General features: G+C 40.5%; 2 protein-coding genes across 3 annotated transcripts; one reads left to right on the top strand and one right to left on the bottom strand.

Annotated features, from left to right (window-relative positions):
- Positions 1 to 232: 232 nt before the first annotated feature.
- fam168b (family with sequence similarity 168 member B) lies at positions 233 to 5,752 on the bottom strand. Its single transcript, XM_061713667.1, has 7 exons — positions 5,599 to 5,752; positions 3,237 to 3,328; positions 3,051 to 3,134; positions 2,774 to 2,916; positions 2,481 to 2,679; positions 1,734 to 1,859; positions 233 to 1,656 (listed from the first exon to the last, which is right to left on the bottom strand). The coding sequence occupies exons 2-6, from the start codon at positions 3,304 to 3,306 to the stop codon at positions 1,747 to 1,749; spliced, it is 609 nt and encodes a 202-aa protein (XP_061569651.1). The 5' UTR covers positions 3,307 to 3,328; positions 5,599 to 5,752; the 3' UTR covers positions 233 to 1,656; positions 1,734 to 1,746.
- Positions 5,753 to 6,231: 479 nt separating this feature from the next.
- Positions 6,232 to 9,958, top strand: fbxo45 (F-box protein 45). 2 transcript variants are annotated; one of them, XM_061713179.1, is made up of 3 exons: positions 6,232 to 6,707; positions 8,022 to 8,378; positions 8,463 to 9,958. In XM_061713179.1, the coding sequence occupies exons 1-3, from the start codon at positions 6,393 to 6,395 to the stop codon at positions 8,646 to 8,648; spliced, it is 858 nt and encodes a 285-aa protein (XP_061569163.1). In that variant the 5' UTR covers positions 6,232 to 6,392; the 3' UTR covers positions 8,649 to 9,958. The 2 variants fall into 2 exon arrangements, with proteins under 2 accessions (XP_061569163.1, XP_061569162.1); XM_061713178.1 differs by having other exon boundaries at positions 8,022 to 9,958.
- The last annotated feature ends 7,337 nt before the right edge of the window (positions 9,959 to 17,295 follow it).

The raw sequence follows: 17,295 nt of genomic DNA, 5'->3' as shown, positions 1-17,295 counted from the left end.
TTTTCATTAAACTGCTTAATTTTATGCATCTCCCATTTTTTAAGGAGGTACACCAAAGCCAAAGAGGAAGGTTAAAACCAGCCGCTTTTAATAAAAAGTTGTAAAAAAAAGCACAAAAAAACAAACAAACACAAAAAGCATATTTGGATACGTTTACTGTATTTCTGTGGTATTCTCATTAAATTCAGTCTTTACTGGTTTCAGCTTGAAATGATCCAATCACACAGCTCAGTGAATGTTCTTATAGTTGTTTTTATTTTTGGTCTTTCTTTAGAGTACAAAACATGAACCAAAATCACAAAAATAACATTTACAAAACAGATTATTTAACTGAGGTGACTGAGGCAACATAGAAAAGCATGTCTGAAACAGTGATATTGGTGGGTTAGCCTTGAGGTAAGACAGCGAGCAATGTCAAAAGGTAAAATATTTTCAACATTTTTGACATAGTGCCTTCATTCAGTAGTGCTATTCACAATTGGAGCTTAAAGTTATCTTGTTGTTCTAACATATCCACAGTTAGCAGTGACTTAACGATGTAGTGCATCAGAGCTACCAGAGAACGGTCCGACTATAGTGACATGTTGGTCTAAATTTTCTAAACGTGTCGCACTTTATGGCACCTTGTTTTATTTTCCTTTAAATGGTTCCTATTTTAAAGACACTTTCATACACACGCACAACACTGTTCCTGCTCATCCACCTTCTACGAATGGATGCGAATGATCTTCTCCATCAAGAACACTTCTGGCTAAAATGTGAAGACAGTTTTGATAATCACCCCGAAACGAAGGACTCTTATTTTCTAAAATGCGTGAAAAGGAAGGCAGGAACAAAATGAAAACACTCATTTAAACTGAACTGTTAAAGAGGAGGAAAGGCCTTCAGTCAGAGGCACAAACTCAAAGTCCCATGTTTTTTTCTTTTCCTTGTGTTTTTTTTCCCCCCTAAAAATACAAAAAATGGTGAGATGTGACGCATTACGCTGCATCACTCGAAGAAACAATGAGAACATCACTTACCTAAACACAAAGCAGTGGAGATGATACAGTTTGGTCTGAGCTTGAATACGCAGGTTTGTTTTTGCATGAACAACATTTATGTCATGGTCACTGGTGATCAGCATTGCAGATTATTACTTTTTTCTTTTATTTGTTCCTTTGGACGTGTGCCTTTTTCTTCACCTTGCATCTGTCACAGCAGGTAGATTGAGCTAGCATTACTTCATATAGCTATATATACACACATGCATTCAACACCATATGTATCCCCTAAATTAAGAAAAAAAAAAAAGAAACAAACAAAATCAAATCAGGACTCCCTTTTCACCACGTCAGAGCTTTTAGCTATAAAAACCTGCATGACAGTCCACAAAAGATTTTGCATGAAGGCTGTGCAGTTTGATGTGAGATATGCAGCAGGCTGTGGAGGTGCTGGCGCTGAGGAGGGGGTGTCGTGTGGATGGGGTCAACGGGGATGGGGCTATTCTTCATCCCCCCCTCCCTATCCAAACGGGCCTCTTTCTACGTAGTTGGGTTTTAGATTCACATTATGCTGGAAGAAGAGTAATCGTTTGCAGACGCTGCCGGGGCAGGCCGTCACCAAGAGCAAAAAACACTGGAGTAGAGTGTGAATGCATATCTACCACCGTCTGACCTGCAGGGAGAGGAAAGCCTTCAGTAGGAGCCTCGACTGTGCGGCTCTGCCGAGCTTTGACCGTGCACCGTACTCACGCGTCAGGGCTCTTCACCACTGCGGGGGCACGTAGCTGTAGCTGGGGGTGCCGGGGGCCCGGTATGTGGGCATCGTGACCTGGTGCTGGGCAACAGACGCTGGTGACGGAGATGTCAATAAAGTTCCTGAGAAGCAGAGCAAAAAAACTTGCCTTAACAATAAGGCCTGTGTTGAAAAAAAATCGATTTTCCGATTCTAAATCGATTCTCATATTAATTCCTAAAAATCGATTCTTATGTCTAAATATCGATTTTTATTTTTTTTCCATCATTTTCGCCAGTTGAACTTTAATCCCAGTAGTCGGACACAGTTTGTCATGACACTTCTGAAAAATGGCAGGTGCTTCATGGCAATATGTGTGCGTGGTGACAGAATAAATTAGATAAGCTAAAATGATTTGTTTACTGCATGAACTGTTGCAATTTCTTTCTTTTTTGCACTTTAAATGGATATTGAAAGGCCTGTTTGAGTTATTTATTTCTTAGTTATTTCACAAATTATTTCACAATTATTGTGAAATTATTATTTCACTAGTTATTTTACAGTCATATAATTCAGGCAACAGCTCAAAAAACATTTTAAATAACACTAAGCCAAATCAATATCGAATCGAATCATGATAATCTATTATGAATATTAAGAATCGGAATCGAATCGATTCTTGACATTTGAATCGATACCCAGCCCTATTAACAATTTGTGCATTTGTGTTGGGAATGACGGAGTGAAATGTTGCTGCCACTCACCAGCCGTCATGGCCATGCTCGTCCCGGCCACCATCCCCATGGCAACGCCGTTGGGGCGGGCAGAGGGGATCTGCGGGGCGTACATGGCTGCAGGCATCCCGTTGGGCTGGACCACTGTCGTGTGATGGATAACATGAGGCGGTGCGGCATACAGCGGCTGTGTGTAGTAGGGGCCCTGCTGCTGTGACGGTATTAGCGCCTGGATCGCACACAGGCGGAGGCTTGTTACGACTCAGAAACACAAAAACACCACATACAAACTCCAACAGCCTCCACCGTAGAGAAGTTCTGACCTGTGCGTAGGGGTTCTGTTGAGGGTAGCTGCTCCTGACTGGGTACACGGCAGCCTGGTAAGGATTGGGAGAGGAGGAGTAGGGGGGGACAGTCCCCGTGTTGGGAGAGCAGGACATTTTGAACGGAGTGCCCGGTCCATAACCTGGAGGGGGAGGAGAAAGCTTCATGTTAGTACCGTTTATACTGGAACAAGATGATGTCTAGTTTATAAACCCACATCTGCAGGGTACGAACATCACATATCTGTGCTGTAAGCTCCAGTAGTTTCATTCTTACCGCTGGGGAAGGCTGGGTTTCCTCCTGCATACAAGCTGGGAGTGTATGCTTGGGCTGCAGCCGCATAGCCAACAGGAAATCCAGCTGTCGTGACCAAAGAGAAAATCATCATTCTTTATCTGAGAATGGATTTGGGACATGTTTGTGCAATTAAGAGATTTAGTTTTAAAAACATACAAAAGGTACCTGGATAGCCTATACCCTTGGAGTTGGTAAAGGGGACACCCGTAGGTGCAGGGCTGTAAACTGGATTCATTTTTCTCGACTGTTCAAAGTTGCTGCAATTGAAGAAAAAAGGAAAAATATTACATTGATAAGGCTCTGCATGAAAGAATGCTCTGATGTTACTGAAATGATGCAGATCTGAGCAATTCAAATGACCCTCTCAAAGTAAAAAACACCAAAAGGGAGAAATGTGCAAGTTCAACAAAGTACTCAAGACACATCATGTTTGTTTCATCACTTAATTTAATCTGTCAAACTGCTTTGTGTGCATTTGAGATCTGCAAAACAATCTGAAATCAGTTTGGACCAACTCCAAATTAATTAGTCCAACAAGATATTTGGACAAAATCCTATTTGTTCAATAAAAATCAATTTAAGTATAATAAACAAGTGGAAAAAGACAGAATATCCACTTTGTCAACAAGTTCATTTAAAAAAAAAAAAGGGGGATGAGAGACATTTTAAAAACAATGTTTTTTTAAATCCAGATTGGAGGGGATTTGCACATTCTGGAGGAATTTCAGCACGTAAAAGGCGAGAGAGCAAGCTTAAAATAGATACCTGTGATCTCTTATCCCTCCAACGTCCCTGCATCTAGCATCATTATTCATCAATATCTGATATATCCACGTGAACAAGTTTGGGAATAATTTGTCAAACACTATAAGATGGACTTACAATTATAAATATCACTCAAAAATCGATCTTCAGATCTGCATCTGTGGGCTTCAAGGCATTCTGGATGAAGATATAGAAAGTTGAAGCATATGGCAGGAGCAGATAAATCTGTATTCCGGACCATCCAGACCTTTATCAGGAACTAATCCAGGGTCCAGGCTCTGTTGAGGTTTGGGGTTGGATCAGTGCCCTCCTAAAGGTCATTTACACTTCTGTGACGGCGGCAATAATGCAGAAACGTACACTGAGATTATAAAGCAGCAGCTTTAGGATGTCATCTTCTAAGGAGAAATTCCTTAATTTTGCTACAAAAAATTCAAAACTACATTCTGCACAAATTTCAAAGACATAGCTGAGGAAATAGAGGGTACTTGACTGGCCTGCCAAAACTCCTGTCCTGACCCATCCTCAGTAGATGTTTGAACAACTATTTCATGAAAAATGTGCCAGAACACCTTTTTAGGTGTTGTAAGAAGGAAAGGCAAGTTTGCAAAAGCTTTCCTGTCCCAACTAGTTTTTTGAACATGCCGCATGCCTGAAATACTAAAATTGGTGTATATTAACAATTTTATGCATAAAAAAACATGGTATTTCTTATTTTCAAATTGTCTGCCATAAAACGAAAATCTAAATGAATACAAAAATCACTGCTTCTTTTTTATTATTTGCTTCAGCTGATTTTCCCCCAATTTCTTACCACAAAGATGTGGGCGCCTTAAATAATGCATACAAAAACCAAAACCCATGCCCTCAGAAACAGTTCTGCAACAGTGTAACATGTATTTCCCAGTGGCTGCAGCCTCCTTCATGATGCTCCAGGTGAGCTCAGCTTCCTGCACGTGAGGGAAATGTCGCCCTCTAGCGGCGATGGCCAACAGCACCATTACATCACTTTACAGGTCTCGTGTCAGAGGAAACCCTGGTTCGGTTTCACTGCTATTATTAAGCCTCTGTTGTCAAAACATGTGCTTAAATGGGATGAAACGTCAAGTTGCATTAATATATTGAAAAGATAAACGCCAAAATGTTTTATAATATAAAAAAAATAAACATATGGGGCCTCACTTATGGCAATTCATTGGGTTAATGATTTTTTTAAATAAATAATATTACTCTCTGGTTTGCTGGTGAATTTGTTTTATGAAGATCAGAACACCATCGAGGGCTTGTAGTAAAAACTGCCCCAGAGGTGAGGGTAGGTATGGTGTCCGCATAAAATAAAGATGGCAACCTTTAAAAGGCTGATTTAAGGTTCCCCGTTACACCAACGCAGACCTTACGGCGTAGGGTACGCGGTACGTGTGCGTCGCTGCGTACCATACGCCGTAGAATCTGCGTCGATGTAACGCGGAACCATAATTCAGGCTTGAGCAGCAGGACAGTGAAGGTGCAGCCAGCGGGGCTTTGTCGTCCCCCGCTGGCCGAGCTCGCCCGCGGCTGCAGCAGCCGCCTCCCTGCCCCCGCTGACCCGCGCATCACCTGCCCGCCGGCGGAGCCGCCAGCCAGCCCCGCACAGCACGCACCGCGGCGGCGGGGACGAGCCCAGGCCGCGCGGCCCCGCACAGCTGCTCCCAGTGACGGAGATAAAAACACCGCGGAGAAACCCCGAGTGTTCATGATTTGATCATAACAGTCAACTACTTACTGATATCTGCCGTCCCTGTCCGTGTATGCCTCTGCTCTGGTCCCTCTGCTGTTAAATGAAATTGGAGCTAGCTGGTGTTTTGTTCCCAGATGCTTTGCTGAACTGTTTTGAGCTCCCGCGTCACTTCCGTGTATGGTCACGTGGCCTTTGCTTTTTCAGCGATCGCTGTGTGGTTTTTTTTGTTCGTCTTAAAACGTTGAAGCGGTAATATTTAATGTTTTAAATATCTTTTTTTTCCCTACGATTACATTCCTGCACGGGATTATGAAAACAACAAAACGGTGTATCAGGTCATAAAATAAATAGGGTGCCCGATTTTTTTGTTACGTGCTCGCTATACTTTAACACTGCAATGATGTAACGTTAAATTTCGCAACCGTGCAATATCGTGTCTATCCTCCGTGAGCTCATTATAATGTGTGCTATGCGGTCCTGGCAGGCCATAAAATAAATTGCATTGAATTCACGTTTATATTTATCACACGGCTGGTTTTTAATATATGTGTATATAATTACGTAACATTTAAATTTGAGAGTTAGTTTTACAAATGATTGTGTACGCTTATCGAGCTGCTTTATCATCATTGTTTTTGCTCTTTAAGGACCTTGACGCATCATCTCCATTCAGCCATTGAACTGGGAAGAGTCGAGTCCACACTGTTGTGGTTAAAATACGACGGTGTGTGCAGCTCTGCGGGGAGGATGACGCTACTTCTGATGTTTTAGAGGTCATCTATCGGTGCGAGGTGAAACTACTCGGTCGACTGGTGTTGTCGGTGAGGAGCAAGGCTAGGATGTCTGGTGCGGCCGGTGGGGGGGGAGGCTCCTCCTGCTCGGGCGCAGCAGCCGCGGCCAGCTGCAGCTCCTCGGCCGGGGGAGGCGGAGGGGCGGCCGGGGTGGCCGGGAGGCTGCCGGCCCGAGTCCTGGAGCACATTTTCTCCTATCTGGAGCTGTGTGACCTGATGCAGTGCGCGCTGGTGTGCTGGCACTGGAACAACATGCTGGCGGACGAAAACAGCGAGGTGTGGCGCAGCCTGTGCAGCCGGACCCTCACCGACGAGGCGCTGCGCTCAGACATCCTGTGCAACCTGCCCTCCTACAAGGGGAAGGTAGGTTTACCAAAACACACCAATATCTGTGCAACCTGCCCTCCTACAAGGGGAAGGTAGGTTTACCAAAACACCGATATCTGTGCAACCTGCCCTCCTACAAGGGGAAGGTAGGTTTACACACACCAATATCTGTGCAACCTGCCCTCCTACAAGGGGAAGGTAAGTTTACCAAAACACCCCGATATCTGTGCAACCTGCCCTCCTACAAGGGGAAGGTAGGTTCACCAAAACACACCAATATCTGTGCAACCTGCCCTCTTACAAGGGGAAGGTAAGTTTACCAAAACACCCCGATATCTGTGCAACCTGCCCTCCTACAAGGGGAAGGTAGGTTCACCAAAACACACCAATATCTGTGCAACCTGCCCTCTTACAAGGGGAAGGTAGGTTCACCAAAACACACCAATATCTGTGCAACCTGCCCTCCTACAAGGGGAAGGTAAGTTCACCTACACCCCTATATCTGCAGCCCAGGGTCGGCTGGTGGAGGCCGAGCTGCAGAAAAGCAGCATTTCTAAATGTTAAATCTGCTCCAAACGAGTGACATTGTGACTCTGATTTTGAAACAACACACAGTGTTTCTTAGGCACCATCTTTTTGATGAGTACAAAAAGTCTTTTCAGGATGTAAACAGTAGATGAGTTCAAGTATTCGGTCGGGTACTTAGTTTGAATTCATTATTGTGATTAGACTAAGCAGGGTTAACAAGGTTATGTCATCATATTTCTTATTAGTGTGTCCATCACTGCCTTATAAGCAACAAAATAATCTGTGTATTTAACTGCCCCTTTTATTTAACATGAGTTTGAGAGTGGGACTTTGTCTTGTGATATCAAATTATTCTTGAAAAGACACTTTAAGGTCCCCAATTACCTCATGGGGTATCATATAAATATAGTTGTCAACATTTGAAGTGGATCAAACGCACCCTTAGACCTAATTCCAGAATTTTGAACAATTCCCATTCCTGTCTCAGGACAACTTTGATGAAATGTTTTGATGCACTTCAGATCTTGAATATTTTAGTTCAGCAGTTAAGGAATAGCATTTTATTAGTTACAGATCAGATGTGATTTTTTTTTTTTAATGGACACAATGCAGTTTTCTAACTTAATATCCCACGTTTTTTGTTTGAATTGATGTCTGATAGAGGTTATTTCCAAACCTTTTAACTGTGCATATAAAAGTATATCTGTAATATTTATATGTACTTATTAACCTGACCAGTATGCATATGTAAGTTTGTAAGTAGTAAGATATTGTAACTTTAACAGCTGTATGTCAAGTGATTAATTTCCTCCTCCTCTGCAGCTCAAGTCCTACCAACACGCTTTGAGCTCCCACGACTGCTCCCGCAACGTTTACGTGAAGAAGAACGGCTTCACCCTGCACCGCAACCCCATCGCCCAGAGTACCGACGGCGCACGGGGCAAAATTGGCTTCGCAGAAGGCCGGCATGCCTGGGAGATCTGGTGGGAGGGCCCTCTGGGCACGGTGGCCGTGATAGGCATCGCCACCAAGCGGGCAGCGATGCAGTGCCAGGGCTACGTGGCCCTGCTGGGCACCGACGACCAGAGCTGGGGCTGGAACCTGGTCGACAATAACCTGCTCCATAACGGGGAGGTCAGCGGGAACTTCCCACAGTGCAACAATGCACCGAAATACCAGGTAGGAACTAAAGTCACAGTCCGATGTAATTGTTTTTGTTGGTATTTGTGTAATCCGCACCTACAATGTGATGCTCGTCCACAGATTGGGGAAAGAATACGAGTCATTCTCGACATGGATGACAAGACTTTAGCCTTCGAGAGGGGCTTTGAGTTTCTGGGAATAGCGTTTCGAGGACTCCCCAAAGCCTGCCTGTTCCCCGCCGTGTCTGCGGTTTACGGCAACACCGAAGTCACCATGGTCTACCTGGGAAAACCTCTGGACGGTTAGAACCAGAACAACCTGTGCTGCCAATTTTAATTTATAAGCTCTGGACAAGTGCAGGACTTTTCTTTTTTCTTTTTTTTTTTTGTCAACGGACCGACGGCGCCGTGCAAACACGATGACTCTATTCACGTAAGCAGCAAGCACTGCTGGCGTTTTCTACAGGACAGTAAAATCCACCTGGAATTAGTTTCTGTATCAACCGTGGAAGTTTCCACTTTTACAGTTAAGCTGCAGGACAGAGTAACATTGTTTTAATTGATGATAACCACATTAACAGCACTATACTGTACACTCACTTGAGATTTTATGCCCGCTTGAACGAGGCCAAAAACTACTCTTATATGTGGCAAATACTTTAACATTTTTAATGAAACAGTGGTTGTTTGTCGTACAAGTTACTGGAACAACTCTGTTATTGATTCACACAGTTTAACTTTCATCTATGACTGGATAGTAATGCATTTATGCCAAACCATTGTGACCCGTTGTGTTACTTGGATATAGTTAAACGCAGAGGATATGCAGCCCGGCTGGACGTCACACTTGTGCATGGATGGCGGACTGAAAGATCTCCCCTCTTAAAGAACTCAACCAGTAATGGTGCAATGCCGAACTCGGTTCATGGTAATGTGTCCTTTTTCATGTGCTCTTGAAGTATTACACATTATTTATTTTGTGGTTTTATCCCTGGTACTCCAGACACTCTAAGGTTATAATACCTGTAGTCCATTATAGTCCACATGGTGCCACTATTAAAATAAAAATGGTGTATTTTCTTTTTTTTATTATTATTATTTTTATTATTATAATGTATGATGATCATATTTGGCTTTTATTACAGTTTGTTTTCATGTATTTCCAATAAAGGCCACAAAGGAAAAAGGGAGACTGCAAGAGCTACACAATGCTGTCTTAAAAAAAACAAAAAGGAAAAAATTTCTTTAAATGAAATAGAAACTGGTATTTTAATGTGACGGGACTAATTTGATGATATAGACACAGGTTTTTTTTTTTTTTTTAAAGAAGAGAAATTTAACACAAGTCTGCTGAGTAAATTTAAAATCAAAATAAAGGTCAACTCAAATGTTCAAGTGTCTTGAAAACAAAAAACACTTCTGCAGCACTTGAGCCAGATCAAGTTCATTTTAGCGGTTTTATTTATCTGAAGAAATACAAAGATAACATCCCGTTTTTTAACTGAAATATATTTATTTTTTGCCAAAATTTGTGTTTTTTTCTTCCGTCACAAAAAGTACTTGAGCTAGGAAAAAGGAGACGAAACACTGGAACAATTGTAACGCTTAACAGAAGATGCATAGAATACGCATTTGTTAGCACTATTAAAGAAAGAAAAACCCACAATGGTCACTGAAATCATGTGAAACTGAAAAGTAATTATAAATAATTTATTGACATTGACTTATGAAAATGATGTTCAATAGGATTTAGATGAAGACTCAGAATAAATAGTTAAGTCTCTAGTTCTCAGCCATTTTTAGTTGTGTGTTTGGGTTCCTTATCCTGTTTGAGGTCTCATGATCAAGATTTCAGAAACTGAGCAGCACGTTTAGCTCCAGAATGTCCTGATAGTTTTAAAATATCATAGTATCCTGGACAGAATCAAGACACCCTGCACCAGACGCAGGACAGCAGCTCCAGAACAAAAACCCTCGTCCCTGTTTTACAGCAGTAGGCCACTTTCTTGAGTTTTTTTTTTTTTTTTTTTTCTGTTGAAAAGTACTGTCTCATTTTCATAATTTAAATTTAAGTAAATTATTTTTCAATACTTTTGTCAGTTTCAGGTTATTTCAGTGACCATTGTTGTTTTTCTTTCTTTAATTGAAGGGTGTAATTCCAAAATTTAAGGAAATCATTTCCATGTGGGAATGCAAAGAATGTGGAGCATTTCATCTACTATGATTGAAAATGGAATTAAAAGATCCTGAGAGTCAAGAGAAAGCATCAGGACCGACATCTGATTCGTTAAAAACAGATCCAGCTCTTTAGTTGGTCTAAGAAGCACTGAAATCTGTTGTCAGTGAACACGATGAACATTAAAATGTAACTTAAAATTCTAGTTCATTTTTAACTAGGCTCCTTTATCTTTAGGATGTAGTTAAAAAAAAAGACCTCCTTACCAGGTCTTAGAATCCCTTAAATAAAGACTTGGATGAAGATGAACACATGGCATACACTCTGGACAAACATCACACTGTAATTATTGAACAGGAGGTGTCTCAATCAGGTGCTGCTACAGAAAATCCTCAACATCTTTCTGTCAAAGGAGGTATTTCTGTTTTAATACACATCAGCTCTGAAATATCATTCTGCAAAGTCCAGTGTAAAAGTGCCTGGTGGCAATCATTCTTACTCTGTTCAAGCTCTCTGAGAACCTGGGGCCGGATTCACCAATATGTTCTTAAGAACAATCTTAAGAAATGTCTTAAGATCTAAAATTAAGAAGTTCATTAGAAAGTTCTTAAGTGCAATTCTTCAATATTTTCTTATGAACAGTCATTTCTTACGAATTTCTTATTTTTATTCTTATTTTTCCTACTTAAGAACTTCTTAAAATATGTCATTGCATTGCACGCGCCAACAAACAACATTTATACAGGTAGTTTGGGTCTTAACCGTCAGTCACTCACTAAACATGGAGAAGGAGAAAAAGAGATGCAGGAACTTTTCAAGGTTATGGTGGATGAGATTAATGTGCGAAAAAAAAGTCTATTGGGGAAAATTAATAATAATTAACTACCACGCTAACTAACATGCTAACAAACAGTTAACAGGCTCTTTGTGTAATTAATTACAAAGTATATCCCCAAACTATGACCTACTAGTCTAAACTTGTCTAAAATGTGTTGAAAAAGGTGATATTAGAGGCTTACCTTTTCACAGAAGAAATTTTAAGACAGGTGAAGGTTGTCTTAAAGTTAAGAAAAAAAGTCAAAAACAAATTTGAGAACTTTTATTTCAAGAATACCATTTATTCTTAAGTTTTTTCTTAAGAAGAAACTTAAGAAGAAAGTTGAGACAATACTTAGAACTTTTTTGGAGAATATGACTTCTTCTCTTTTTTCTTCTTAAGACTGAACTTAAGAAAAAAATGACACTTAAGACGATTTTTTTTCTTAAGAATGTTTTGTGAATCCGGCCCCTGGTTCTGGAGAATACCCGAACGGCGATCCGGCAAGCCTGGACGCTCACCGCTTCTGAGCCAACAAAGACAAACTGAAGGCTCTTAGTCTTAAATGCAAGCAGCTTGACCTGATGAAGAGCAGCTCCCTTAAACTTTCATACCCAGAGGATTGAGTACTATCAAAATGTAATTTGTGACCATGTGATTAAAAAAATACTGAAACCTGAAACTAACAAGGCAAGCATTATGTTTGAAACATACCTCATCAGTAAAGTATCAGGGGTTTTGGGTCTTTTTAACTTCAGAACCCGTCCCCAAGGAGACCCAACTAGGTGTGATCAACACCTGGCCCGTATCCAAGCACCGTTAGACCACACCTTGCCCCTCAGGACCCACAGCCATCTTGAGGTATTTCCTGCAGCTTCTGCAGTCCTACTGATGGCTTTCCATTTTGCAAGCTCCAATGAAGCAAAGGTTGCTGTGGGCTTTCCAGAGAGACCGGCCTCCAAAGCCCCTGCATCCCACTTCAACGGGAGTACAATAGAATTGTCGTTATTGTCACTGTACCAGTACAACGAAAATTGGCAGTACAAACCCTTAAAGTGCAGAATAAAAAAAACATTTAGTGCAAAACATTAAAGTATATAAAAAAAGAATAGGCTAGATCTTTAGGTTACACACACCCTCACACACACACCGTAACAACTTATGGAAACAGAACAAAAAAACAGTAGATTGCAGAGACCCTTGCATGTCATTACTATAACACAGATGGAGGTTTATAGATAAAGGTTTTTGTCGTGTTAAGCACTGTTATAGCCTTTGGATTAAAAACTGTATTTAAGTCTGTTAGTCCGAGCCTTCAGAGACCTGAAACATCTGCCTAAGGACAGTAATTGAAAGTGCTGGTGACCTGGGAAGAATCCCTCAGAATGTTTTTAGCCCCAATAAGACAGCGAGAGCTGTATAGTTCTTCCAGGTTGGGTAGTAAGCAACCAATGATCTTTTGCGCTGTTTTAACAACCCTTTGGAGGGATTTCTGGTCAGCCACTGTGCAGCTGGCAAACCACACACACATGCAGTATATCAGGATGCTTTCTATAGAGCAACGATAGAATGAAACCAAAAGTTTCTGAGTCCGATTGTTATTCCTGAGAACTCTCAGAAAGTACCGTCTCTGTTGTGCTTTCTTGATGATGGTTGTGGTGTTAATGTTCCCAGAGGTGTCAAGTAACAAAGTACAAATACTTCGTTACCTCCTTAAGTAGAAATTTTGGTTATCTATACTTCACTGGAGTAATTATTTTTCAGACGACTTTTTACTTTTACTCCTTACATTTTCACACAATTATCTGTACTTTTTACTCCTTACATTTTAAAAACAGCCTTGTTACTCTATTTCATTTCGGCCTTTTAAAAAAAACTATCCAGTTAAATTGCTCCATCCGGATAGAGTGAATTTGGTTGTGGTTGTTTCAGATGTTCTTGTCCAGTTTTGTTCTTACATCCGTTCCCTCAGATTCCTGCAACTAAACTTGGATGTACATTCCAATAAAGGTTAGGATAAAAGATAACATGCCTCTGAAGTTTGACTTTTTGCACCATTACAATACTTATAGGCAACTAGTCATCATATCTTCTGCTTTCTGAAACACATGTTAATGCTCAATAGTACACATATATAGTTCTTTAACATATTTGCATTATACTAAGATGCATTCATTTTCAATGGCTTTTGCCCTTAATGGCTTTTTTCCCCCTTACATTACTTTTACTTTTATACTTTAAGTAGTTTTGAAACCAGTACTTTTATACTTTTACTTGAGTAAAAAACTTGAGTTGATACTTCAACTTCTACAGGAGTATTTTTAAACTCTAGTATCTATACTTCTACCTGAGTAATGAATGTGAATACTTTTGACACCTCTGAATGTTCCAAGTTAAGTCCTCCTGTATGTGCACACAGAGAAACTGGAAAACCGAGAAATCGCCGTTGTTTCTGTTTGGCCCCAACAGAAGAGGTTTGAAGGGCTGGAGAGGGGTTCATATATTGACGGGATGAGGAATCTAATGCCGTAGGGTTCAGCCTTCCACATCGCAGTCCAAGAGATCTTTCTGTGACTTGTTCCCATCTGGTCCAAGCACGCTGCTGCCTCAGTCCCACCACCTGGTGTGGATGCACCTCCTTGAATCCAGCTCTGTCCTCCTTTGGGACCAGTTCCCACCTCTCTTTGCCCTTTAGCCTGCGAGTAAGTAGTCAGGATGCACTTTCTTGGAGAGTCACCTCAAAAACTGGATATCAAGCATCACCTTGTCTGCTTTTAGTGCAAACGCTGAGGTTTAAATGCAAAATGCTTTCTAAGCAATAATCTGCATGGATGTCACTGTTATTGAAAACTTAAGTCAATTAAAAAAAAGCGCAGGAGAGTTTGGGAATAAGAACGGGAGAGAAATGCAGTACCCAAGGACCTACAGATACGTCTGAAGTGCAACCTGTTTGAGCGTTATCTAGCATCACCAGGCCAACAGTTACTGAGCAATCACTGAAGCTGGTCAGACAGATAAGATTCTCTCCTTGTGGACCAGCGATTTTAGTGTCTCCAGCCCTACAGGTGTCTGGCTTCACCGGTGCACCGTGACAAATAAGCCCTTGAATTGTGACTGCTGATAATCTTTACAGATACTGACTTATCCCAGTCGCAAAGTTGCAACCACGAACCTCTCCAAATGTCGGACTAAACACTGTGCTGCTATTTTTAGAAGTATTAGTTCAAAAGACTGCTGTTTGCAATATTTAGCACAAACAAACACGTTCATAAACACTTATACTCAGTACTCGAGTTGTAAAAAAAAATCAGGAGGGATGGTGGATTTGATCATATGGGGACAGATAATTTGTTCTGATTACAAATAATATAATATATTACAAATAATAGCAGTGACCAAAACACCTGCAGAAATACTGCAGGAATGACATAGCAGCAGTTAAATGCAGCCTTCTGTAAGCTTTAAATATCCACTGGGCTTACATCAAATACATCAAAACACAACTATAAAAAACAGTTTTCTGAACTTATCAATATGACTCTGTCCTTCACAGGATAAGTAACATGGATCACTGCAAAAACTCAAAATCTTAACTAGAATATTTGTCTTATTTTTAGTTAAAGGAGCCGTCTGTAAGAAATTTCCAAAACTGGTACTGCAGTCACTTTCAAAATATTGTTGAGCGGCGTGTACCCTCCCCCTCCTCCCACGACCAGAGGTTGCCAGGTCGGCTGCAGAATGCAGCAGGAACGTAGGCTGCCATGGCTGCGATCATTAGAGCCGAGCTGGCAACCCGGATGCCGAAACATTACTGACTTGGTGATTGGGAGATAGGTGGAGGGTGGAGCTTCAGAAATAATACTGACTTGGTGATTGGGAGATAGGTGGAGGGTGGAGCTTCAGAAACAATACTGACTTGGTGATTGGGAGATAGGTGGAGGGTGGAGCTTCAGGCCAAAACAAAAAATGAAATCATAAACATCAGTTGAGGGCTGCAACTCCTCTTTTTAAACTGGAATATCCTGGCTTGAGTGCTGTTGTCAGTGACATAAGTATTTGAAATGAACATGATTTTTAAATGTCTGTTGACATATCGGGGTCATTTTATGATTCGTTTTATTATTGCTTTTACATACAGCTCCTTTAAAATGTCTTTTTTTTTTGTTTTTTAGTAAAAAAATCTCATTACACTTAAAACAAGACTCATCACTGAAAAAAACAACAATTTTCACCTGTTTCAAGTAGATTTTCACTTACCGTAAAATAAATAGAAAAATCTGCATGTGGAACAAGATTTTATTGCTTGTAATGAGAAGATAAATCTTGTCCCATTGGCAGATTTTTCCTACTTATTTCAAGTGAAAATTTACTTGAAAAAGGTGAAAATTGTCAAATAAGTTATTTTTCTGGTGATGACTCTAAATGTTGAAATAGCAGTAAAACCACATTCAACGATGAAATGACACAAGGGATGGAAAGGGGGGACGATTTTTACCGTTTTTATTTCAGGGGGGATGCCATCCCCCCTCATCTCGAGTACTGCTTATATTTATGTCTGACTTCTTGTCAATAAAATAAGAACTGTTTGAAAAAGTAAAACAAGCTAAGTTTTTTTTTATATGAACTCAGCCCTGTTGGATTGTGAACTCGGGGTATATGAGGTTTCTCTGGTTTTCCGAGCCAGATTTCTGACTTTAGGAGGTATTCCAGTTGAAATGTCCAACTGGGAACTTGGAAATGACATGCTTTTTGAATACAAATGAAACGTACAAAAAGTATAGTTTAGTTATAGTTTAATCAATTACATGACACCAGTGGTGGTGTCTTTTATGGTGTAGCAAAGTATTTCTGAATAAGGCTATTATTGGTTGAGGGGGAAGAGGAAAAGGAAAAATAAAACTGGGGCAGGAGCTCTAAAAAAAATAAAAAACCATTCAAACAAAAACGAAAGTCTTGCTCTGTTAAAGGAAACCTGGGAATATAAACACTGAAGGAAATAATGAATAATGTGATACAGGCAAAACTAAACAGACCTTACAAGGCAAACACATTTTACAAAATAAAACAGAAAGTAACGCTACAGTGCAAGGAAACAGTCTCCTCCACAGGCCAAAGCTCACTTGTTTTGTTGTTCATTCCTCATTAAATCCACGTGATTAGTGTCTTTACAACTGCTCACAGTGTTGTGGTTGGTCATGATCAATCCACTCTTAGCTCCTAACGTTGTGGCTCTGGTGTGCAGCTCAGCAGAGTTGCAGGGCCAGCGGAGCTCCAGTTTTTCTGTCTCTGAAATGGTGCTTTATCAGTTGTTACCAAACCGGTTCCAGGTTAGGCCCTGGTCCTGAGGCAGCACTGGAGGGCTTCGGTAGAAAACACACAACTGATTACTTGTTCACTCTTTTTTCTGCCTGTCTGTTTGGAATTTTCCTTCTGACAGTTTAATGAACACTGCCACAGTAAATCTTCCTGCAGGGTTCTAATGTTATACAGTTTCCCCATCCTTTGTAACAACACTGTTGGTTTTAGTTTTTTGCCTCCTTAACTTATTCCCCCCCCTCGCACACCGACTTTTTAACATCAGTAGAACTGTCTGAGTTGTTTTTGTTCACATAAAGTATCCGTCAGTATCTTTATGGCCCTGAAAAGATAAAGATTTGCTCCTTTTATCACTAAAGAAGAAGTGCCTGTATAATTAATTATTATCACATCTGATTTGGTTCAAGTGTTTTTGTTTAATTTAAGTAAGGACTGAAAAGTACTTGAATTATTAATACTGAGATACAGTCTTTGTTGAGCTAACTTTGCTCTTGTAAATTGTCCTCCCGTTTTTTTTTTAACTTTATCTTTATTGAAAGTATTTTATATCATGAATAAAAACCTTAAAATAAAATAAGGTGTTTATGTTATTATAATTAAAAGTCCATCCAAATTAAATTTGTGTTTAAATATATGAATTTGTAA

The sequence above is a fragment of the Cololabis saira genome, chromosome 22, assembly GCF_033807715.1.
Source record: "Cololabis saira isolate AMF1-May2022 chromosome 22, fColSai1.1, whole genome shotgun sequence".
NCBI lineage: Eukaryota > Metazoa > Chordata > Actinopteri > Beloniformes > Belonidae > Cololabis > Cololabis saira.
The sequence above is the reverse complement of the archived record's forward strand: the minus strand, read 5'-3'. Positions and strand labels throughout refer to the sequence as shown.